Source organism: Saccharomyces cerevisiae, chromosome XIII, assembly GCF_000146045.2.
Source record: "Saccharomyces cerevisiae S288C chromosome XIII, complete sequence".
In the NCBI taxonomy this organism is placed as follows: Eukaryota; Fungi; Ascomycota; class Saccharomycetes; order Saccharomycetales; family Saccharomycetaceae; genus Saccharomyces; species Saccharomyces cerevisiae.
In genome coordinates, this window is record NC_001145.3 from 721455 (window position 1) to 743558 (window position 22104).

The 22104-nt window shown below is 36.7% G+C and overlaps 12 protein-coding genes across 12 annotated transcripts; 8 read left to right on the forward strand and 4 right to left on the reverse strand.

The window, feature by feature from the left end:
• Positions 1 to 138: 138 nt before the first annotated feature.
• On the reverse strand, positions 139 to 942 carry ORA1 (oxidoreductase; the record flags this gene model as incomplete). The annotated part of the gene is made up of 1 exon (NM_001182733.1): positions 139 to 942. The coding sequence occupies one exon, from the start codon at positions 940 to 942 to the stop codon at positions 139 to 141; it is 804 nt and encodes a 267-aa protein (NP_013953.1).
• Positions 943 to 1158: 216 nt separating this feature from the next.
• On the reverse strand, positions 1159 to 2931 carry TAF7 (TATA-binding protein-associated factor TAF7; the record flags this gene model as incomplete). The annotated part of the gene is made up of 1 exon (NM_001182734.1): positions 1159 to 2931. One exon carries the CDS (start codon positions 2929 to 2931, stop codon positions 1159 to 1161), a length of 1773 nt encoding a protein of 590 aa, NP_013954.1.
• A 240-nt stretch (positions 2932 to 3171) lies between these two features.
• On the forward strand, positions 3172 to 4197 carry MTF1 (RNA polymerase specificity factor; the record flags this gene model as incomplete). Its single annotated transcript, NM_001182735.1, has 1 exon — positions 3172 to 4197. The coding sequence occupies one exon, from the start codon at positions 3172 to 3174 to the stop codon at positions 4195 to 4197; it is 1026 nt and encodes a 341-aa protein (NP_013955.1).
• A 282-nt stretch (positions 4198 to 4479) lies between these two features.
• RRP5 (Rrp5p) lies at positions 4480 to 9669 on the reverse strand (the record flags this gene model as incomplete). The annotated part of the gene is made up of 1 exon (NM_001182736.1): positions 4480 to 9669. The coding sequence occupies one exon, from the start codon at positions 9667 to 9669 to the stop codon at positions 4480 to 4482; it is 5190 nt and encodes a 1729-aa protein (NP_013956.1).
• A 1290-nt stretch (positions 9670 to 10959) lies between these two features.
• On the forward strand, positions 10960 to 11687 carry RPS10B (40S ribosomal protein eS10 RPS10B; the record flags this gene model as incomplete). The annotated part of the gene is made up of 2 exons (NM_001182737.1): positions 10960 to 11011; positions 11422 to 11687. 2 exons carry the CDS (start codon positions 10960 to 10962, stop codon positions 11685 to 11687), a joined length of 318 nt encoding a protein of 105 aa, NP_013957.1.
• A 126-nt stretch (positions 11688 to 11813) lies between these two features.
• YMR230W-A (uncharacterized protein) lies at positions 11814 to 12002 on the forward strand (the record flags this gene model as incomplete). The annotated part of the gene is made up of 1 exon (NM_001184573.1): positions 11814 to 12002. The coding sequence occupies one exon, from the start codon at positions 11814 to 11816 to the stop codon at positions 12000 to 12002; it is 189 nt and encodes a 62-aa protein (NP_878146.1).
• Positions 12003 to 12090: 88 nt separating this feature from the next.
• Positions 12091 to 15180, forward strand: PEP5 (tethering complex subunit PEP5; the record flags this gene model as incomplete). The annotated part of the gene is made up of 1 exon (NM_001182738.1): positions 12091 to 15180. The coding sequence occupies one exon, from the start codon at positions 12091 to 12093 to the stop codon at positions 15178 to 15180; it is 3090 nt and encodes a 1029-aa protein (NP_013958.1).
• A 291-nt stretch (positions 15181 to 15471) lies between these two features.
• Positions 15472 to 17505, forward strand: FUS2 (Fus2p; the record flags this gene model as incomplete). The annotated part of the gene is made up of 1 exon (NM_001182739.1): positions 15472 to 17505. One exon carries the CDS (start codon positions 15472 to 15474, stop codon positions 17503 to 17505), a length of 2034 nt encoding a protein of 677 aa, NP_013959.1.
• A 225-nt stretch (positions 17506 to 17730) lies between these two features.
• Positions 17731 to 18411, forward strand: TRI1 (Tri1p; the record flags this gene model as incomplete). Its single annotated transcript, NM_001182740.1, has 1 exon — positions 17731 to 18411. The coding sequence occupies one exon, from the start codon at positions 17731 to 17733 to the stop codon at positions 18409 to 18411; it is 681 nt and encodes a 226-aa protein (NP_013960.1).
• Positions 18412 to 18811: 400 nt separating this feature from the next.
• RNH1 (RNA-DNA hybrid ribonuclease) lies at positions 18812 to 19858 on the forward strand (the record flags this gene model as incomplete). Its single annotated transcript, NM_001182741.1, has 1 exon — positions 18812 to 19858. One exon carries the CDS (start codon positions 18812 to 18814, stop codon positions 19856 to 19858), a length of 1047 nt encoding a protein of 348 aa, NP_013961.1.
• Positions 19859 to 20057: 199 nt separating this feature from the next.
• Positions 20058 to 21281, reverse strand: RNA1 (GTPase-activating protein RNA1; the record flags this gene model as incomplete). Its single annotated transcript, NM_001182742.1, has 1 exon — positions 20058 to 21281. One exon carries the CDS (start codon positions 21279 to 21281, stop codon positions 20058 to 20060), a length of 1224 nt encoding a protein of 407 aa, NP_013962.1.
• A 235-nt stretch (positions 21282 to 21516) lies between these two features.
• On the forward strand, positions 21517 to 21990 carry TAF9 (chromatin modification protein; the record flags this gene model as incomplete). The annotated part of the gene is made up of 1 exon (NM_001182743.1): positions 21517 to 21990. The coding sequence occupies one exon, from the start codon at positions 21517 to 21519 to the stop codon at positions 21988 to 21990; it is 474 nt and encodes a 157-aa protein (NP_013963.1).
• Positions 21991 to 22104: the final 114 nt, after the last annotated feature.

The following is a 22104-nucleotide window of genomic DNA, read 5'->3' on the forward strand; positions in this document are numbered from 1 at the left end:
TTGAGGATCCATAAGTTTATCTCTTTTATTTCGCCGGTATATTCCGTAGAATCGCGCAAAACGGTTCAGGGAAGAATGAAATAGCTAAAAAGTCTTACATGTATAAAAAGTATACAGATTTACTTAGTTTAGCTAGGTTTATCCACGGAAGATATGATGAGGTGACGCTTGGTTTGTTGGAAAGATTAAAGTGTCTGCAATTACAGTATTTTGTTTTCTGGAAGTTGCATAGACGATCAGATCAGCCACGTCATCAGCCATCAATGGGGTAGTATCCTTGTAAACATTCTTGGCTTGTTCCTCGTTACCTCTGTATCTAACTAGTGAAAATTCAGTCTCGACTAGCCCTGGTGCAATTAGAATGACTCTAATTTTAGTGTTGATGAGCTCCTTTCTCAAACTATCAGTGAACGCCCCCACGGCAAACTTAGAGGCACAATAGATAGAACCTGTTGGGTATGCGTCTCTGCCAGCGATTGAACCCAAATTTACAATATCTCCTGAATTCTTGGCTTGGAATATGGGCAGTACAGCTTGTGTGATATTGATTAAAGCCGTGACGTTGGTGTCAAACACGTCCTGGATATCCTCCGTTGCGATCTGGCCCACACGGTCACTGCCAAGAGCCTTTCCGGCATTGTTCACCAGAATGTCAATATCCTTGAACTCTTGTGGCAAGTTTTCAATGAAGGGCTTGATTTTTTCTGCTTGAGTGATATCCAGCTGGGCCACATGAACTTTTGCGTTTGGAAACTCTTGATCAATGGTCTTCTTCAATTCCTCGAGCTTTTCTAATCTTCTAGCAGCCAAGATCAGTTTCATATCACCATTGGATGCCTCCAAGTACTCTAATGCGGTCGCCTTACCAATACCAGCAGATGCACCTGTAATGAGGACAGTCTTCTTAGCCAATCTTTCTGCAGCTTTTCTACCTTGGGACATTATCAAAATACGTTCTCAATGTTCTATTTCCCGCCTTTACTAGTGAGCTTGAACACTTTCTATGCGCCATGCTGTTTCATCTATCCTCCTTTCTTCAGCTTTTTATATCGCTCCGATAAGAAAAATCGGTGTCGTGCCTTAATATATATCAATGCTATACGTCATAGAGTAGAGTCGTATAGTGTATAAGAGTAATATATAGATGATAAAGAGAACTTACTCATCACCCTCTGCACCAAATAGCATCATCATATCGAGATCGTTCTGGTCGAGTGTTTCCTCTGCGGGGGCTTCATCAAGTTCGCGCACCACCTTGTTCTCTTGTATGTGTTCCCGTTCATGCACATTATCCTCGTCCTCATCGTTTTCTTCGTCATCCTCCTCGTCTTCGTCCACTTCATCCTCTTCCTCTTCTTCTTCCTCTTCCTCTTCTTCTTCCTCGACGTTATTTGCAGTTTCTGCGTCAGAGCGATGTTGATGTTGTTTCTGGACAGAATCTTCGGTTTGTTGTAACTGCTTACGTTTTAGTTCAGCCTCCTTCTCGAGCTTTTTAATGCTATCTATGAACCTGCTTTTCAAAAGAGGATTCGTGGCTTTACTTAATTTATGCTTGGTATGGGCCAGGGTGGTCTCTAGTTCGTTCAATTCGTCCGCAAGTAATTCAGTGTGCTGTCTGTTTTCGTCTTTTTCGTCATCAGATTCACTTTCCCCACCAGCAGCTTCAATGTCACCGTCGTCATCATCGTCATCATCTTCTCCGCCTGTGTCTTGATCCACCTCATCACCGACTTCCTCTTGTTGTTGCTCCTTGTCTCCCTCGGCACCGCTACCTTCCTCTTCACTTTCAAAAGCAGCGCCTAGGTCAAGATCCTCCTCTTCTTCTTCTTCCATTCCTTCTTCTCCCTCTTCTTCTGCACCTTGTTTTCCTACTGCCGAAGCAATTGTGTGTATCTCTTCTTTCTTTAAAGCAGGTCTAGATAAAGGCTCTCCAGGCTCCTCTTTGAAATTTTCCCAACTAGAAACACGCTCTTGCCTCGCTTGCAGTTCACTTTTATCAACCAGATCATAGCTGACCTCTTCTGCCTGTTTATCTTGCTTCAAAAGCATATCAACCACTTTTTCTACATAGTCTATTTCATTAGGGTCCATTTTCCGTCTAAATCGTCTATTTCGAACATTGTACAAAGGTGGTGATATTCCATGTTTGTAGTCATAGCCCTTCAAAGCTATTTCTTTCAAATGTTTAGCCTCCATATCACTTAAAGGCGCACCATTGTATCCTTTTAAGAAGGTTTCTTTATTCTCCCAAATTTCATCCTCTATGCCTTCAAAATGCTTAACAACCAGATCTTCTGTATCAGGGGCTTCTAGGGCATATACTTCTTCCTCTTCTTGTATAGGTCTTATGCATAGTAGCATTTGTGATACGTCAAATGTCTTCAGGAGGTTTTTTCTATCGACGCTCTTGTTCACTTCTATAACTGTAGGCAAATCTACTAGAATGGCACCATACATTACATCGTTTATTGTTACGACAGCGTGTCTCTCGTTTTTCCACTTGATACTTATCCCAGAATAATCACCTGATTCTAACGAATTTTTTACAAACTCTAACTGTATGTCTGGAAGTATCCTTAATATCACACCACTCTCTATGAGAGGGTCATCTTCAATATCAGAGGCTTCTGAGTCGTACGCTTCCCCAGGAATTCTAATAGGTTTGAGACGTAGCTTTGGCGCCTTGTGTATCTTCTTAACTGGTTCTTCATTTTTTTTCAAGTTTAACTTTAACTTCAATGAATTCTTCTTCTCTTTGCCGTCAGCACTCTCTTTCTTTTTCTTTAGGTTTATCTTTAATTTAGGCTTTGGTTTGATATCTTCATCAGTTACCTTTGTCTTTATGCGAATTCTCTTTAGTTTAGGCTCGCCTTCTAATGGTTGATCCTTCTCTCCTGGTCCTCTGGGTTTTTTAATTCTTATAACAGCCATATTTACGTCGATTATTGCGACTAATTTGAATGGTAACACTGTCTCTTGTTTATGTAGTTCTTCCTATTCTTCTCGCTTTTATTATTTTTGCTAGCAAGTTTTGTCTTGAAATTTTATTTACTGTTCTCATCGGCCGAATAACAGCGATATTATTGTATGATGATAATAGAGATGAAACTTTACAAATGCGGTTACTACGTCAGTCAATACCATTCTTTGAAGTAAGAAGGCTCAGCAACTATGTCTGTTCCAATCCCTGGTATTAAAGATATCTCCAAACTTAAGTTCTTTTATGGTTTCAAATATTTATGGAATCCAACAGTATACAATAAAATCTTTGATAAGCTGGATTTAACTAAAACGTATAAACATCCAGAAGAATTGAAAGTACTTGACCTCTACCCTGGTGTTGGTATACAATCAGCTATTTTTTATAATAAATATTGCCCCAGGCAATATTCTTTATTAGAAAAACGCTCAAGTCTCTACAAGTTTCTGAATGCAAAATTCGAAGGGTCTCCATTGCAAATTCTAAAAAGAGATCCATATGACTGGTCAACCTACTCGAATCTAATTGACGAAGAGCGAATATTTGTTCCTGAAGTTCAATCCTCAGATCATATTAATGATAAATTTCTAACCGTTGCTAATGTGACGGGGGAGGGTTCTGAAGGTCTTATAATGCAGTGGCTGTCCTGTATTGGAAACAAGAACTGGTTGTATAGGTTTGGTAAAGTAAAGATGTTATTATGGATGCCAAGCACAACAGCTAGAAAACTTCTAGCTAGGCCAGGCATGCATTCTAGATCCAAATGTTCAGTAGTAAGGGAGGCATTTACAGATACTAAACTCATTGCCATATCAGACGCAAATGAATTGAAGGGATTTGATAGTCAATGCATAGAAGAATGGGATCCCATTTTATTTAGTGCTGCGGAAATATGGCCTACAAAGGGAAAGCCAATTGCGTTAGTAGAAATGGACCCAATTGACTTCGATTTTGACGTAGATAATTGGGATTATGTCACGAGGCACTTAATGATTTTGAAAAGAACACCCTTGAATACTGTCATGGACTCGCTGGGACATGGTGGCCAACAATATTTTAATAGTAGAATCACTGACAAAGATCTGCTAAAAAAGTGTCCGATTGATTTGACAAATGACGAGTTTATATATCTAACGAAATTATTCATGGAGTGGCCTTTCAAACCAGATATTTTAATGGATTTTGTTGATATGTATCAAACAGAGCACTCTGGTTGAAAAAAGTGCTTTTAAAATTTACTTCATTATTTAATAAATATGTGATTTTAGCGTGTGAATATAAAAAATACATAGAACTCAATCTTCGTTAACACGGAACCATCTTGTAATCAAGAAGCGAGAAGCGGAACTAAAACTTTAAGAAAAGGAGCTCTACGAACCGTCAAAGCTAAATTGATCGATAGAAATTGCTTCTTGAAACTTTACATTCTATGTACTTTACAAATATACTTTACAAACTTAGCCATTTATATTACTTTACAGTTAAAAATCCATCAGGAATTATTCGTCTGCTTTTTGAGATTCATGGCTAGCGACATACTCAGTAGCTTTAGCTTTAACGTATTCAATGGTCTTTTCGTCACCTTCAGATTCCTCAAATTGTAACCATTTATTAAAGAAAAACTTAGCCTGCTTCCTTGTTATTTTTTTGGTTATTATTCTCTCAAATAAATCTTCCACCTTCTTCTTATCTTTTGCCTTCACTTCCTGGTCTACGTAAACGTTCCACAGGTCAATTCTCTTTGGCGCATCAGCAACCAAACCTTCGAATAATGACCGACCCCTTTCTGGGTCACCCTTTGCAAATTCTAATTGAGCAAACTTGCGGACAACCTCGATATGATTACGCTTTGGTAGGGCCTTCAAAGCATTACCTAAAATAGTACGTGCCTCTTGCTCTTCATTGTGGCTGATCAAAAAATCACCCCACGATACCCAGATAGAAACTTTCTCGCCGCCAAATTTCTTAGCTGTAGCTTTGAATAATTCTGCTGCTTTGTCGAACTTTTCACTTATTTCATAAATACCAAGCAGTTTTGTATGAATAGTATATGAGTCCATATACTGACAAGCCCTGCTAAACACTTCTTCTAAAGTTTCTTCGGTACCAAAAGTATTTTCTAAATTCAGCATTGCAATCCAAATATTCAACTTCTCGGCTTCTTCTCTGAAGTTGATGGTCTTTAGCGCACGTTCTGCGAGCTCTCGAGCCTTCTCGATCTCACTCAGTTGTAGTTGGAAAGCCATATAGTTCATCCACACTACGGACGAATTTGGATTACCGATAAGTAGACGTTCAAAATCGGCAACAGATTCTGGTGCCCTAGTGTTGATATCAATGGTCTTATCCTGAACAACATTTTCCTTTCTTCTCTTGTGCTTGTGTTTCTTATTTTCAGTAAAGTCTTCTTGATCTTGGTCAGACTCTTCTTCTTCTTGCGCTTGATCCAAAATGGAAGCAGTCCAATCAAAACCAGCACTCAAGGATAGCCCATCCGAAGATGTTTCAGGCTTCCTATCGGCAACTTCGGTGTTTTGGTCTCCGATATCAGATTCGCTGTCGGAATCGTTGAAGCCAGCATCTGCCATGACTTCATCTTCATCCTCCTTTTCCAGTTGATCCACAGTAGTAGTGGTGGTGGTAGTAGAAGCCAATTCGGCTTCTTTAGAGAAATGAGACGCTTTCAAGCTCAATGAAATTTGTTTTTTTTCTGGATTTGTTTTCAAAACAATAGCTTTTACTCTGTCCCCAACACCAAACAAGGCAGAAAGATCTTCAGGTTTTTTGTCCGCAATTTCAGTAATATGTGCCAAACCAGTAACATTAACAGTGTTATCTAGTTTGACGAAAACACCAAAATCAGTGACGCTTTTAATTGTACCCTCGAAAACATCACCAGCCTTAATGTCTGAATAGGTCTTTAGAACCTTTAAATCACCATTTATTTCGGATTCTCTTAGGGTTAGAGAAATACGAGAATCTTCATCGCATGTAACGACTTTTCCCAAAACGTATTGCATAGGCTTGTAAAACTTCTTCCATTCCTTCAAGTAAGAATCAGATAGTTTACTAACAGGGACAAAGGCTTCAACTTTCCTACTCAAGTAAACAAAAATACCTTTGTCATTCACATTCTTAACAATACCATCTACAATCTCGCCTTGCTTCAAATCTTCATGAGATTTGATCGAACGAGTTTTTGCAGTAGCAGGACGAAGGGATAGTTCAATTTTCTTATTCTGTTCATCAACAGATAAAACGGTAGTTGGAATGACGTTGTTAATTTTGTCTTCAAAAGCTTCCTTCAATGTTAGGGAGAAATCATTTAACGCATCCGTAATAAAGGAAATACCAGTCACTTTGTTACCAAGGTCTAACAAAACATACTTTTCAGCTATTTTTAGAACACGACCTGGCAATTCATCACCAACTTTAATTGTGGACATATTTATGTCAACATGACTCTTTCCAATGGCATTGACAAAGCCATGCTCGCGGTCAATAGAGGCAACTTTCACTTGGAGGGCTGAACCTAATGGGAAAACAGATTCAATATTTTCTGAAAAATTTGAATCGTTATCAGCTAAATCTAGTAGAGAAATTCTCGCCTTCAAAACTGGAGAAATTGTTAGCCATAGGTGGTTACCTGATGAATTGTTGACAAAGCCAGTTAACTCTTGCCCAATGTTGATTTCCTCAAGACTTTTTGTGTGCACTTCCTTAGATTTTAATTCTGATGGTTTCATGGATAATTCCAAAACGCTAGCCTTTGAGATTTTGTGTGTAATCGGCAAGAACTTATGGCTCTTGACATCGTGATTACCTATGATTTTTACCTTGATGACATCGTCTTTTTTGTAATTACTCAACGGCTGTTTCTTATCTGTAATTTCTTCATACGTGTCAAACACTTCAGCAATGTCCACTCTGCCATGCAAATTTGCCGCTAAAATAACATTCAATTGATTTTTCTTGACGCTCTTGATTTTTGCTTTAACAATACTACCAATAGACAAATCGTCCCAGCTTTTGATAGACGAATCAACAGGATCTTCGATATTAGATTCAACTTTCTTCTTCTCTTCTTTGACCTTTGGAGCTTTTAGAGATAATAGGAATTTCTGGTTTTTGTCGTCTGTTCTTAATAAATAGACGGTAACGGATTGGTTAATATAAAACGCCTTGCTGATATCAATATCCCTACTATCAACAGCGTAACTTGGTAAAACCAACCCAATGAACTTACCGTTAAATGCAACAAAGAGACCCTTATCAGAAATGGATTTAATGTAAGCGTGCATTGGTACATCTTTATTTAGATCCTTAACATCATCATATGTTAATGGAAGAGTCTCCTTTTTAGCGTCTTTAATCAGAGAACTTTTGAGGGACATATTGAAAACGCGGGTTCTTGTATCTTTATCAATTACCAAACCAGTCAGTTCAGTGCCGATTCTGAGCTTTTTCAACTGAGCCCTATTTTGTTCAATTCTGGAATCAGAGAGATGACCAACGTAGATGACACCACGCAAGCCAACATCAGGAATTTCAACAATAACAGAATCTTTGGTTTTTTCGATAACATGGACAGTAATGATTGTTCTGCCTGGAACAATATTTTCAATGGTATCTTTTTGTTGGGCAGCCTGTTCATTTGAAACTTTGCATGTGGCAATAATTCTCCTCCTGTCAGCATCGACGTCAAGAAGTTTTACTATTACTGTTTGACCGAGTCTTAAATGTTCTTCTGGTCTCTTCACAAAGACTTCTGAGATCTCAGAATTAGGTAAAAATCCCGATAAACCACCAAAAAAGGAAATGATGCAACCATTTGGTTTGAAAACTTGAATAGTTGCTAAAGTCTTTTCATTTTTTTCTTTGATATTTTTGGCGTTTTCATAAGTGGAAACCAGTGGTAATTCGTTGTCTTCAATATTAACTAATGATTTTTTCAAAGTGACATGCACATTACCTCTTGAATTAACTGATATAACTCTACCTTTAACCTTAGAACCTATCTTGAACTTCCTTTCTGGATAAACTAGCCTGGTATCTGAAATGTGTAATGGTGGAACAGAAGCCTTAAATTGCCCGTTAAATATCTTCAATTCAATACCTGAACTAGAGACGGAAGTTATTTCACAACTTGGTAATAATTCTCCGATTGGAATATCATTTGTTCTTAGATACTTTAATTTTAGGTATTTTGGATCAGTGGACAATTGATAAATGTCATCAACAGGGCTATAACCAAGGACCCTGGAACTTAAATTTTCTGAATTTTCAATTTCACCAACTCTTGAAGAATGTACTTTACCTAATCTATCATCATCCAATGCTAAGTATAGATATTCGGAATCACGCCCTTTAATGCTGCATGATTCAAATGTGTAGCCGATAGGGAATGCATCAAGACCTTCAGTAGATCTCAAAGCGTCTTCTAGTTTTAAAATGTGTGGAAGGTTTGACAAAATCAAGACCTTGTCACCGCTTTTGTTTTCTAAACAAGCAATAATTCGGCATCTAATACTAGAACCAATAACAAATTTATGCTTTAAATCTTCTTCGGAAAATGTTCTTAAATGTGATACGTTGACAACACCGGATACTAACCCAAAAACTTTACCGGCAATACCATTTTTAGTGATTGATTCACACAATAAGTCGACGATTTGACCAGGGATAATGGCATCAATTGAGGAGATTTGAGTAATTTTGTTTTTCTTGTCCGAAAAGTCTGTATTTACAACAATTGATCTGTCGGATTTTTTGGTGATATTACCTAAGAAAACAGCCCCCGGCAATAATTTTTCAAAATTGCCAAAATCCTTCTTAGCAATGAACCCTGTAAAGCCTGGCAGACCAACATCTAAGGTAGCACCGTGATCCTCGATGGATTTGACCGCGCATTGAATAGACGTGGATTTAACCAAATCTTCATCTGCGTATATGTTGACGGATGAAGGTTCGATGGTTAACTCTATTCTCTTCTTTTTGGATTTCTTAGTTGATGGTTCTAAAGAGGTATTCTTGATGACAGAGCATCTTAGCCATTGACCAATGTGAAAGTACCTTCTTAAATTAGGTAATTCATTAGATTTATCTAATTTTTCATCTTCGTCGTCGGACGATTCGTATTCTGCATCTTCAACTTTGGATTTTTTCTCATCAGCAGCATCAGTATCACTATCCATATCTTCATCCAGATCTTCCAAAATCGAAGTAAATTCTTCTGAGATATGTGTTAGGTTCACATAACCAGAAATTCCGTCTGTGAATGTTATACATAAATCTTGTTTAGTGATAGCAGAAATCTGACCAAGCAAAGAAGAGCCATTCTTCAACGTTTTAAAGTTGACATGTTCAATTAGTCCAGCTCTAGCTTCATCAGAGTTTGCTGATGAGGCCTCGGAATCTTTAGAAGTGGATTTCTTTGTTGTCTTCTTCTTTTTCAAGGGTCTACTTGCTGGTTCAGATGCTTTGACACTTTCATTACCAAATAACACATCACTTGCAGCTTCGTTAGCAACTTGTTTCAGTTCTAAAGGAGTCAAAGCAGACGCACCACCCCTTGGAAAAGAGACTTCCTCAGTGTTCCTTACTAATGATGAGGTAGAGGGCTGCTTTGTGGAGTCTTCCCTCGAAAGTGGAAAATCTTCATCTCTCTTTCTTTTGGTGGAAGCTACCATTTTTGCAACAGTACAGGTGTGTTTTTTATATTAAACGGTCCTTGATTCAGACTGTAGTAGTAGATACTAATAGCTTTAAATAAAAATGAATAGACGAACCTTACTGAGCTTTCTTCAGTTGCTGCTAATGTATAGAAGGGTTTAGCTCATCTCATCTTAAAATTTTTCAAAATTTTTCGGAATCAGAAACGACTTAGATCACTTTGCACGCGGGCATTGAATGACTGGCCAATGTAGTGACAATAAACTCTCTAATGGTGAAATATGTACCGCGGCAACAAGTAAGTTTACGTCTACTAATAATTTGTTGAATAAAGTAAGCCCAGAAACAAGCATCCATCTGGCCAGAATAATGTTTTCCTATATGTACTTACCAATTATGTAGTTGAAAAATCATACACAAATAATAGCACTATAAATAACGAGCAGGATATTTATAAAAGAGTTTAACAACAGAGTTCAGGATTGAATATTCTCAGTAACTGCGTAATACATATTGTTGGGATTTACGTTTTTTGCCTTAAACCCTGTTTAATATCTGTTTAGCAAAATGAAAAGCATATGGAAACCTCTTACGCACTGGAATTGATATGTTTTCTATTAATTAGGATAAACCGCTGAACAAGAACCTTTTTCATGGCATATCAAACTTTTTAACATTGGAAAATTAGAGAATAAGCTCAAGAGAGAGATGTACTGAAGTAGTTTTTTACCGCCGGATGAAGTGTTTCGCCTGCTGTTTGTTTCGACCCTGTGTATATGACCATTTAGGTAAAGCCACTTAATAGCCATCAAATATTGATCGAGTTCATATAAAGCTAAAGAGTAGGAAATATACCATCAATGGTGAGCACTTATTTTTTTTTGGATTTAGATGTGAGACATACTAAAAAAAAGTTGCTATCAAGCCTATAATTTGGCTACGTTGTCTTCCGGTGTTTTTCAATTGATTTAAGTTACAACACTCAAATCTGGGTAATTTGATCTTTTTTAATAATTATTTTAGTGACATATAGTTCTTAGAGTTCGCAGATTTATTTTGTCATTTTTTGGATCGGCGTCTTATAAAATCAAGACATAATACATCCGCACATCGCGCATGTGTGGGTGTATATGCCCTTTTCACGATTTTTAAGTTGCGTCTCAAAATAGTTTCCGAGTTGGAAGCCTGAGTTTTTCAAAACAATATAGGAATTAAAGGTATACGTCTTTGGATACATGTTATTTGAAATGGGGTAGAACTAGCACAACTGAAACCAAGAAAACACAGATCATAACTAACCGTTCAAGATGTTGATGCCAAAGCAAGAAAGAAACAAAATTCACCAATACTTGTTTCAAGGTATGTTTGCATTTTTTAGGTGAAATATGCAGTGATATGCTCCGAAATGGATAGCAAAGATGATAAATGAAAATACAATTAAATTGAACTTGAATATCATTAAAAGTGGTAGAAAACCGATTGTTTCAAAAAGATCTTTGTGGACAAGTACGGCAGTGCATGAATCCGAAAGAAAAGTGCAACCTAAGCAGAATTCCATTATTTCACGCGTCCATTTTTATAATGTTTGAACTTTTGAGTCCTTATAGAAATGCTAATATTATGATCAAAGCGATTATATCATTTACTTTACAGTTTCCGGAGTTTCCGTATTATTGCAAAAGGACCACAAACAATTGAAATCATGATATCGTAAGAAATATTATTACTAACAAGGAAGATCATTGAATTACGATCGCATATCGAAATAGAAGGTGTTGTCGTCGCTAAGAAGGATTTCAACCAAGCTAAGCACGAAGAAATTGATACCAAGAACTTGTATGTTATCAAGGCTTTGCAATCCTTGACTTCTAAGGGTTACGTTAAGACTCAATTCTCATGGCAATACTACTATTACACTTTGACTGAAGAAGGTGTTGAATACTTGAGAGAATACTTGAACTTGCCTGAACACATTGTCCCAGGTACCTACATTCAAGAAAGAAACCCATCCCAAAGACCTCAAAGAAGATACTAAGTGCGTTGTTACGTTTAAGTAAACTATTTTCTATTTAATATTAGACTATTCTTTATTTTGTTCTCTCTCGTAATATATGTGGTTTTATGCATCAAATAAGTTTTTATCACTTTATTTCCTTTTACAATGTGTATTATTGTAAAATACTCACAATGTAATCTATTTTTTCAGGATGTGTTACGATGCAGACATGTTTTGTGCATGCTCTTTAGCATTGTTGTGCATTTTAGATTGTCGTCGTTTGTTTCTGTATGTGGTGTACGGATTATGTGTAACTGTATTAATTGTTCAAGATTCATTCATAATATTAACTAATGATCCCTTCAAGAACGCGCCATATATAAAATATTCAAAGTTAAACCTTCCAAAAATCATAGCGTTTCATCTATAGGCACAGCAAATCATGTCCCTGAGCTCCTGGAGGCAATTCCAGCTTTTCGAGAATATTCCCATAAGAGATCCTAATTTTGGAGGAGATTCCCTATTGTACTCGGACCCAACACTTTGCGCAGCTACAATAGTAGATCCTCAAACTCTGATCATAGCTGTAAATTCAAATATTATAAAAGTTGTCAAATTAAATCAATCGCAAGTAATACATGAATTTCAATCTTTTCCTCATGATTTTCAAATCACTTTCCTGAAAGTCATCAACGGGGAATTTCTCGTAGCGTTAGCTGAATCCATTGGCAAACCTTCCCTAATAAGAGTATATAAACTAGAAAAACTGCCAAATAGAGAACAACTATACCATTCACAAGTCGAACTGAAAAACGGTAATAATACATACCCTATTTCAGTTGTCTCCATATCAAATGACCTTTCCTGTATTGTGGTTGGATTCATTAATGGGAAAATCATCCTTATTAGAGGTGACATTTCAAGAGATAGAGGATCTCAACAAAGGATTATATATGAAGATCCAAGTAAAGAGCCAATAACAGCTTTATTCCTCAATAACGACGCAACGGCTTGTTTTGCGGCTACAACTTCAAGAATCCTTTTATTTAATACGACTGGTAGAAATAGAGGGCGCCCAAGTTTGGTTTTAAATTCAAAAAATGGCCTGGATCTAAATTGTGGATCTTTTAATCCGGCAACAAACGAATTTATATGTTGCTTAAGCAACTTTATCGAATTTTTCAGCTCTAGTGGAAAAAAGCATCAATTCGCATTTGATCTATCGCTGAGAAAGAGGATATTTTGTGTAGATAAAGATCACATTTTGATTGTGACTGAGGAAACAGGTGTACCAACTACATCCATAAGTGTTAATGAACTGTCGCCCACAATAATTAACCGAATATTCATCATTGATGCTAAAAATAAAATCATTTCTTTGAATTTTGTTGTTTCTAGTGCAATTATTGATATTTTTTCAACCTCTCAGAGCGGTAAAAACATCACTTATCTGCTAACTTCTGAAGGAGTAATGCATAGGATAACTCCAAAATCTTTAGAAAATCAAATTAACATCATCATCCAAAAGGAACTGTACCCTTTTGCTTTACAATTAGCGAAACAGCATTCATTATCACCGCTAGATGTTCAGGAAATTCATAAAAAATATGGTGATTATCTCTTTAAAAAGGGACTCAGGAAGGAAGCAACAGACCAGTACATACAATGTCTGGACGTTGTGGAAACTAGTGAAATCATTTCAAAATTTGGTGTCAAGGAGGTTCCTGACCCAGAGAGTATGAGGAACTTGGCTGACTATCTGTGGTCTTTGATCAAGAATTCTATTTCTCAACGCGATCATGTTACCCTTTTGTTAATTGTTTTAATCAAATTGAAGGATGTTGAAGGAATTGATACTTTTATCCAGCATTTCGATAGAAAAGGCATTTGGAATGAAGGTGTTGTGATGGACGATATGGATGATGTGACGTTTTTTTATTCAGATAACGATTTTTTTGATTTAGATTTAATCTTAGAGCTTATGAAAGAGTCAGATTTTAAGCGTCTCTCATACAGACTTGCAAAGAAGTATTCAAAGGATTCATTAATTATTGTGGATATTTTATTGAATCTATTGCATAACCCTGTAAAAGCCATAAAATACATAAAAAGTTTACCAATTGATGAAACCCTAAGATGCCTTGTGACGTACTCGAAAAAATTACTGGAGGAGTCACCGAATGAAACTAATGCTTTACTGATAGAAGTATTTACAGGGAAGTTCAAACCATCCACTTTTGAAGTGGATCTGGACCGGAGAGATACGACGGGCGATTTTTCTGAAAATATTAGAACAGTTTTTTACAGTTACAAAACATTCTTCAACTACATGAACTCAAATGGTACATCAGACGCAATGAGCGAGTCTTCAGAGGCATCCCACGAACATGAAGAGCCTACTTATCATCCGCCGAAGCCATCCATTGTTTTCAGTTCATTCGTTACAAAACCTTTTGAATTTGTTGTTTTCTTAGAAGCCTGTTTGGCATGTTACCAGCAGTATGAGGGTTTTGACGAAGATAGGCAAGTAATTTTGACTACTTTATATGACTTATATTTGAATTTGGCGCAAAATGATGTACCCGAGCGTATAGACGACTGGCGTTCAAGAGCAACTGGCGTATTGCGTGAGAGCAATAAATTGGTGTATTCTGCCGCAAGTAATAATACTAGCAAAAGGGTGGATAACTCAATAATGCTGTTAATTTCCCATATGGATCAAAGTAGTGCTTCAGCAAAAGATAAGACGAAAATTGACATAGCTTCATTTGCCAATGATAACCCCGAGATGGATTTGCTGAGTACATTTAGGGCTATGACGTTAAATGAAGAACCAAGTACTTGTCTCAAATTCCTAGAAAAATATGGCACAGAGGAACCCAAGCTCTTACAAGTAGCATTGAGTTACTTTGTTTCTAATAAACTAATCTTCAAGGAGATGGGCGGTAATGAAGTACTGAAAGAAAAAGTATTGAGGCCAATTATAGAGGGGGAAAGAATGCCACTGTTGGATATAATTAAAGCGCTATCCCGTACAAATGTAGCCCACTTTGGGCTGATACAAGACATCATTATTGATCATGTCAAAACCGAAGATACAGAAATCAAAAGGAACGAAAAACTAATTGAATCTTACGATAAAGAGTTAAAGGAGAAAAACAAGAAGTTGAAGAACACCATTAATTCAGATCAACCTCTCCACGTACCCCTGAAGAATCAAACGTGTTTCATGTGTAGACTGACATTGGATATTCCTGTAGTTTTTTTTAAATGTGGTCACATTTACCACCAACATTGTCTAAATGAGGAAGAAGATACTCTAGAAAGCGAGAGAAAGCTCTTTAAATGTCCCAAATGCTTGGTGGACTTAGAAACCTCCAACAAACTTTTTGAAGCTCAACACGAAGTAGTTGAAAAGAATGATCTTTTGAATTTTGCATTAAACAGTGAAGAAGGTAGTAGAGACCGTTTCAAAGTCATAACAGAGTTTTTAGGTAGAGGTGCCATCAGTTATTCTGACATCACTATTTAATGATGGATCATAACGATCTATTGTCGCCGCCGCGTCACAAATGCGCCCCGAACTTGTCGCGAAGTTAATCTGAAACATATATGTTACCTACTGAAACAGCGCATGTTGGAAAAGACAAAGGTGAAGACGAAGTTGTATATTTAAGATAGACCCTTTATACATCCTTTTGAAAAAATTATTAATGTGGCAACCGTCTTTTATTTGACAAAGTATCTTTTTTCTTTGTGAAACCAATTTTAGGTTTTCTTGTTATAGTAAGTTCTTAAGAAAAAGACAAGAAAACCCCTTGCGATGTTTAAGACTTCATATAACTTGTACGATTTGAACTATCCGAAAAATGATTCATTAACGCCAATAAGAGACTACAAAAATGACTATTTTCATAAAAATGATGACAAATTACCAGAAATTGTTAGAAAACCTACGAGAAAGTTATCGAAACATGAAAACAAACTCAACGATAAAAAATTCACGAATAAACGACCAGCAAGTCTGGACTTGCATTCTATAGTGGAGAGCCTGAGCAATAAAAAAATTTACTCTCCTATTAACACAGAGATATTTCAAAATGTCGTGAGACTGAATTTGAGCCCTCAGATTCCCAATTCTCCTCACGAGGGATGCAAATTTTATAAAATCGTACAGGAGTTTTACCTCTCTGAAGTGGAATATTACAATAATTTGTTAACCGCAAATAACGTATACAGAAAGGCATTGAATAGTGATCCAAGATTCAAGAATAAACTTGTCAAGCTTGATTCAAGTGACGAGCTATTGCTTTTTGGGAACATTGACACTATTGCGTCAATCAGCAAAATACTGGTAACGGCAATAAAAGACCTACTTTTAGCCAAGCAACGTGGGAAAATGTTGGATGCGAATGAATGGCAAAAGATATTCACCAAAAATGAGGTACAACAGCAGCTATATTCAACTTTTGATATTTCAGAGGCGTTCGAGCAACATTTGTTAAGAATCAAATCCACCTACACAAGCTATTTTGTTAGCCACCAAAAACAAATGGAACTATTTACTACATTAAGGATGAATAAGAATCATTTTTTTAACAAGTGGTATGAATATTGTTTAAAAGAGAGTGGATGTATAAAGTTAGAGGACATATTGAAAAGCCCGATGAAAAGACTGACTCAGTGGATTGATACTTTGGAAACTTTGGAAAGCTGTTACGAAGATATTCTTTCGCCAGAATTGGGCTTGAAACTAAGCCCGACAAGAAGAAAATATTCTTTATTTTCCAATAAGTTAGAAACCGAGGTCTCCGAGTATAAGAGTAATTCCATGTATAATTTCAGTTTAACCCCATCAGAGATTATACAAAGTTATGATGAAGATCAGTTTACACACCTTTTAAAACCCCCAGACAAACAAAATAAAAATATATGTAATGCATCTCGACAAGAGAGTAATTTGGATAATAGTAGAGTTCCTTCTCTTCTTTCTGGATCATCGAGTTACTACTCAGATGTATCAGGGCTAGAAATTGTCACTAATACTTCAACTGCCTCAGCTGAGATGATAAATCTAAAAATGGATGAAGAAACAGAATTTTTTACATTGGCAGATCACATCAGTAAATTCAAGAAAGTAATGAAAGGTTTGTTAGAATTAAAAAAGAATTTATTGAAAAACGATCTGTCAGGCATTATTGATATCAGTTTAAGAAGAATAAATGCATGGAAAAAGGTGATCGAGTGCGAACGCCCTTCTGGTGCATTTTTTGCGCACGATAACTTAATATCGACCATGTGTTCTTCGTACATAGATAAACTGCATGAACAAAAAAATCAAGTAACAATTTTGAAACTCACAGAGCTCGAAACAGATGTGATGAACCCACTTGAAAGAATCATAGCCCATTGTACTACCGTTAAAAGCAAACTAAAAGATTTGCAAGCTTTGAAGAAAGATTACATGTTATTTTTACAAGAAAAAAAAGCAAATGTGCGAGATATTAAACGTGACTTGTTGGGAATGCATTTCCAAAACCTGCAAAACCAGATGAAAAGGGAATTACCGGTCTTTATTACTTTGATCCACGATACTATCGAATGTATCTTGTTGAACTATATCAAAGTCTTCTTAAAATATTTGGAAATCATTGCTGGTGGAAAAAAATACCTGCAAAAAGATCTTGAAAATATGTCTCTTAATGACTCTATAGCTACCGGCCAAATTAAAAATCTTGATATTTTGCAGTGTTATTCTAAATCACGATATATGACAAAACGCATGGTAAGAAAAGATTGGCCTTTCCCTGGAGACCCTAGTGGAAGCCGTGTTGTCAGAAAACTTTTCGAACTTTAACAAAAGAGTATATTTAGCTTATAGTTTTTAGAATGTTTTGTTTTCTTTTTTATTAAAGTAGTACTACTGCGCTGGAGCAGTATATATGTTGAACTATAGTCAGTCACCTATAATTTGTTTGCTGGCGCGAAGGAGAAAGAAAATTTTAATTAATTCATGAAAAGCCTTAAGAAAAAGTTTAAGAGGAAATGAGCAAATAGAAGGCAAATAGAGGGTGAAAGCATTATGGCCGACATCAATAAATATATTCCGATGGTTGACGCTATTTTGAGCGTATCCAACCCCGATGAAATAAGCCCAAAAAGGGTGAGGAAAGCCCTGCAAATTCTCTATTCAGTTAATTTGGATTCACAAAGAAAGTTAATTAATGAATTGATTCTTGAGAGGTTCGGCGATATACAAGAAAACCCAAGAGTCTTAATTCCGAAGAACGACCTCATTAGTCGGGATCAAGAACTATCTTTGAGGTTACAGAAGGAAGAAGAAAGACCCTTGAGGTCTACGAGGAAAAGGAAAGGTAAAAGTGAAAGTAAATCTAAAAGGAAGAAGAAAAAGAATGATAGTCCTGATTCCAACAGCATTTCCGTCCGCAAAGTTCTGTTGTCAGCTCCTTTACAAAAGTTTCTAGGATCTGAAGAACTGCCACGAACGCAAGTAGTGAAGATGATATGGCAGTATATCAAAGAGCATGATCTTCAAAACCCAAAAGATCGTAGAGAAATTCTATGCGATGAGAAGATGGAACCAATTTTTGGCAAAAAAATGACGATGTTTTCAATGAATAAACTCTTAACTAAGCACTTGTTTAATCCCGATGAAATTGTGAAACATGAAGAGGAACAAAAGCAAACACCCGAAAAAGAAATCAAATTGGAAAACGAATCTCTTCCCAATTTAAGCGGTTGATCTTGGCTGTAGCACTTATACAAATTTAATGATTTTTTTTCCTCTTTGATGACATGTATAAAGCACACTGCACCTACTGTATTGTACTTGAAACAGGTAAATTAACAATTAATGTAGCATTAGTAATAAATAATTTCACTTCACGGCGTTAAAGAAATACTATGGCAAATTCGATTTGAGAATTTCGTCAAATTCTGATGATATCAATTAATGGCATATTTTTTTTATTTTTTATCTGGAGAAAAAAATGTAAAAATGACAGCAGCATCAACAATGAATAAAAGCAAGTACAATAGTCGTAAAGATCTATATTAATTTCATGGCAGCACAATAATACACGTTGTTTAAATTAGTTAAAGTGTCACTCCTTGCTTATCGAAGGAACTATCGATTCCTAATTATGGCAAGGCAAGGGAACTTCTACGCGGTTAGAAAGGGCAGGGAAACTGGGATCTATAATACATGGAATGAATGTAAAAACCAAGTTGATGGTTATGGTGGTGCAATTTATAAAAAATTTAACAGCTACGAGCAAGCGAAATCTTTCCTAGGTCAACCAAATACTACATCAAACTATGGAAGTTCAACGCATGCTGGAGGGCAAGTTAGTAAACCTCATACCACTCAAAAGCGAGTTCATCGAAGGAATCGGCCACTTCATTATTCCTCCTTGACATCGTCATCAGCATGTTCATCTTTAAGCTCTGCTAATACAAATACCTTTTATTCAGTAAAGAGTAATGTTCCAAATATCGAGAGTAAAATCTTTAACAATTGGAAAGACTGTCAAGCCTATGTCAAGCATAAAAGGGGTATAACCTTCAAGAAGTTTGAAGACCAATTAGCTGCGGAAAACTTCATTAGTGGTATGAGTGCGCATGATTACAAGCTCATGAATATATCCAAAGAAAGTTTTGAATCTAAGTATAAGCTTTCTAGCAATACCATGTACAACAAGTCTATGAACGTTTACTGTGATGGTTCAAGTTTTGGAAACGGCACGTCATCTTCAAGGGCAGGTTATGGTGCATATTTTGAAGGAGCGCCAGAGGAAAATATTTCAGAACCCTTATTATCGGGAGCTCAAACTAATAATAGAGCTGAAATCGAAGCAGTATCAGAAGCTTTGAAGAAAATCTGGGAAAAGTTAACTAATGAAAAGGAAAAAGTAAATTATCAAATCAAAACTGATTCAGAGTACGTAACCAAATTATTAAATGACAGGTATATGACGTATGATAATAAAAAACTTGAAGGGCTACCTAATTCTGATTTAATTGTTCCTTTGGTGCAGAGGTTCGTTAAAGTTAAAAAGTACTATGAGTTGAATAAAGAGTGCTTCAAAAATAATGGTAAATTTCAGATTGAATGGGTAAAAGGACACGATGGTGATCCAGGAAATGAAATGGCAGATTTTCTGGCGAAGAAAGGAGCATCTAGACGATAATGCTGTTTTTTGCTTGGCTTCTTACTGGACCTGTTGTACCTGTAATAGAAATATATATTTTATATCTTTTGCATACATATACATACATCAGCTATTTGGTTTTTTAACTTACCCGATAACTATCTATAAGCGTGTCACCATGATATTTGCCTGAACCTCGTCCACAGTTGATTGTGTTTATTTTTACTTTTATTCATAGCTATTTGATTTCAGTTTCAGCTAAACGTTCAGCAAGATCATCTACTTGTACTTCTAGCAGTTCCTTTTCAAGCCTTTCCGTTTCAATTTCTTCGAGTTTTTCATCCTCGTCCTCGTCTTCCTCGTCCTCGCCTTCCTCATCTTCACTATCGACCTCTTCAAAATCGTCAACCTCTAAATCATCAAATTTGCTTTGGAGCAAATCTAAAGCATCAGAATCTTCATCTAATCTGTTACCATTTATTTCTAGCTTTTCCAATTCAGGTAAATTTCCCTTTTCCATAGCCGGTAAGAAGGATACTTCAATGGTTTCTTGAGCCATTTCATTATATTCGAATTTCAAGACATGCAAATTGGGGAATTTAACTTCGGTGAATACTTTAAAGACTTCATCTGAACCAGCAGTTTTCAAAAGACAGTCGTTCAAATTCAATTCAAATAAACTATCCTTCCATGTAGGCAAGGCCTTAGCAAGGATCAAAGAAGCATGTTTCGTGAAAGTATTGTCTTGAAGATCCAAGATTTCCAAGTTTTTCAAGTACTGTAAACCGTAATGAATTAGCGTGGCGACACCTTTAGGCCTAATACCATTTTGGTACAGCTTTACGACTTTCAAACCTTCGGAGTGGCTTTTCAAACCCAGAGCTAAGTAGACTGCGGATCCATTCTCTAATCTATTTCTACCACAGATAAAAGTTTCCAAAAATGGTTTGGAAGCAGCTTTCTTATTTTGAGCGAGATGAAATAGGGCCTTACCAATCCTTTCACCAGCAAAAGGGCCCATACCATTGTTACTTAAGATCAAATGTTTGATATTCACGGCATGTGCAATGTAATCTTCTAGTAACTCGATTGTTCTTAGCCCAAACGCATTATCAGAAAGGTTCACAATCTCCAAGTGAGGACATTTCAACAGAACAGGCAATAAAAACTTCAACGAATCAACGACTTCGTCAACCAACCTCGAAGTGTATAAGTCAGCAAAATTTACTTCAACCAAAGATTCCCTGACCTGTGTATTTTCAGCGATGCATTTAGCTAATGCTTCCGAAGCTTCAGTACCGATTGTATTCCCTGAAAGGTCTAATTTGGTACAGGTTTTCAAAGCTGCCAATTCTTCCAGGTATGGTTTGATATCGTCACTGGTTGTTAACTTGAGTGCCTTCCCAGAGATGGAGTAAACTTGTTCTTCCTCGTGCTGAGGAACGAAGTGCAAGGTAGCCATAGCTAAAAATCTGTTTCGAAAGACAGCCTGTTAAAATGGCCTATATTCACCTTTTACCGTGATATTATGCCTTTGATCAATATCTTCCTAATAAATTTTTTTCCATTAATTGTCCCACAACGTGCATAGTGACATGCATTCCATGACCAAACTAAGAGCTTTAAATCAAAAGTAGAATTTGACATTATGAAACAACACGACAACAAGAAAAGACTAGAGGACTTCACAGACCATTATGAACGGCGGAGGCAAGAATGTTTTGAATAAAAACTCAGTGGGCTCAGTATCAGAAGTTGGTCCGGACTCAACACAAGAGGAAACGCCACGAGATGTCCGTCTTTTGCATCTGCTCCTCGCATCACAGTCGATTCATCAATATGAGGACCAAGTACCGCTACAATTGATGGATTTTGCACATAGGTACACACAAGGAGTCCTTAAGGACGCGTTGGTTTACAACGACTACGCTGGCAGTGGAAATTCTGCCGGCAGTGGATTAGGAGTAGAAGACATACGGCTTGCCATTGCAGCGAGAACACAATACCAATTTAAGCCTACGGCACCTAAGGAGCTCATGTTACAGTTAGCTGCGGAAAGAAACAAGAAGGCATTACCTCAAGTGATGGGTACGTGGGGTGTCAGGCTTCCCCCAGAAAAATATTGTCTCACAGCGAAGGAGTGGGACCTTGAGGACCCAAAGTCTATGTGAATGCACCGCTTATATATCATAAGTACACTAAATCAAGTTCTTCCGGAAGATGCGTCATGTAGAATGCATAATAGAGTAATATACACTAAATAATGCGCTAGTCGTGTATCGTGA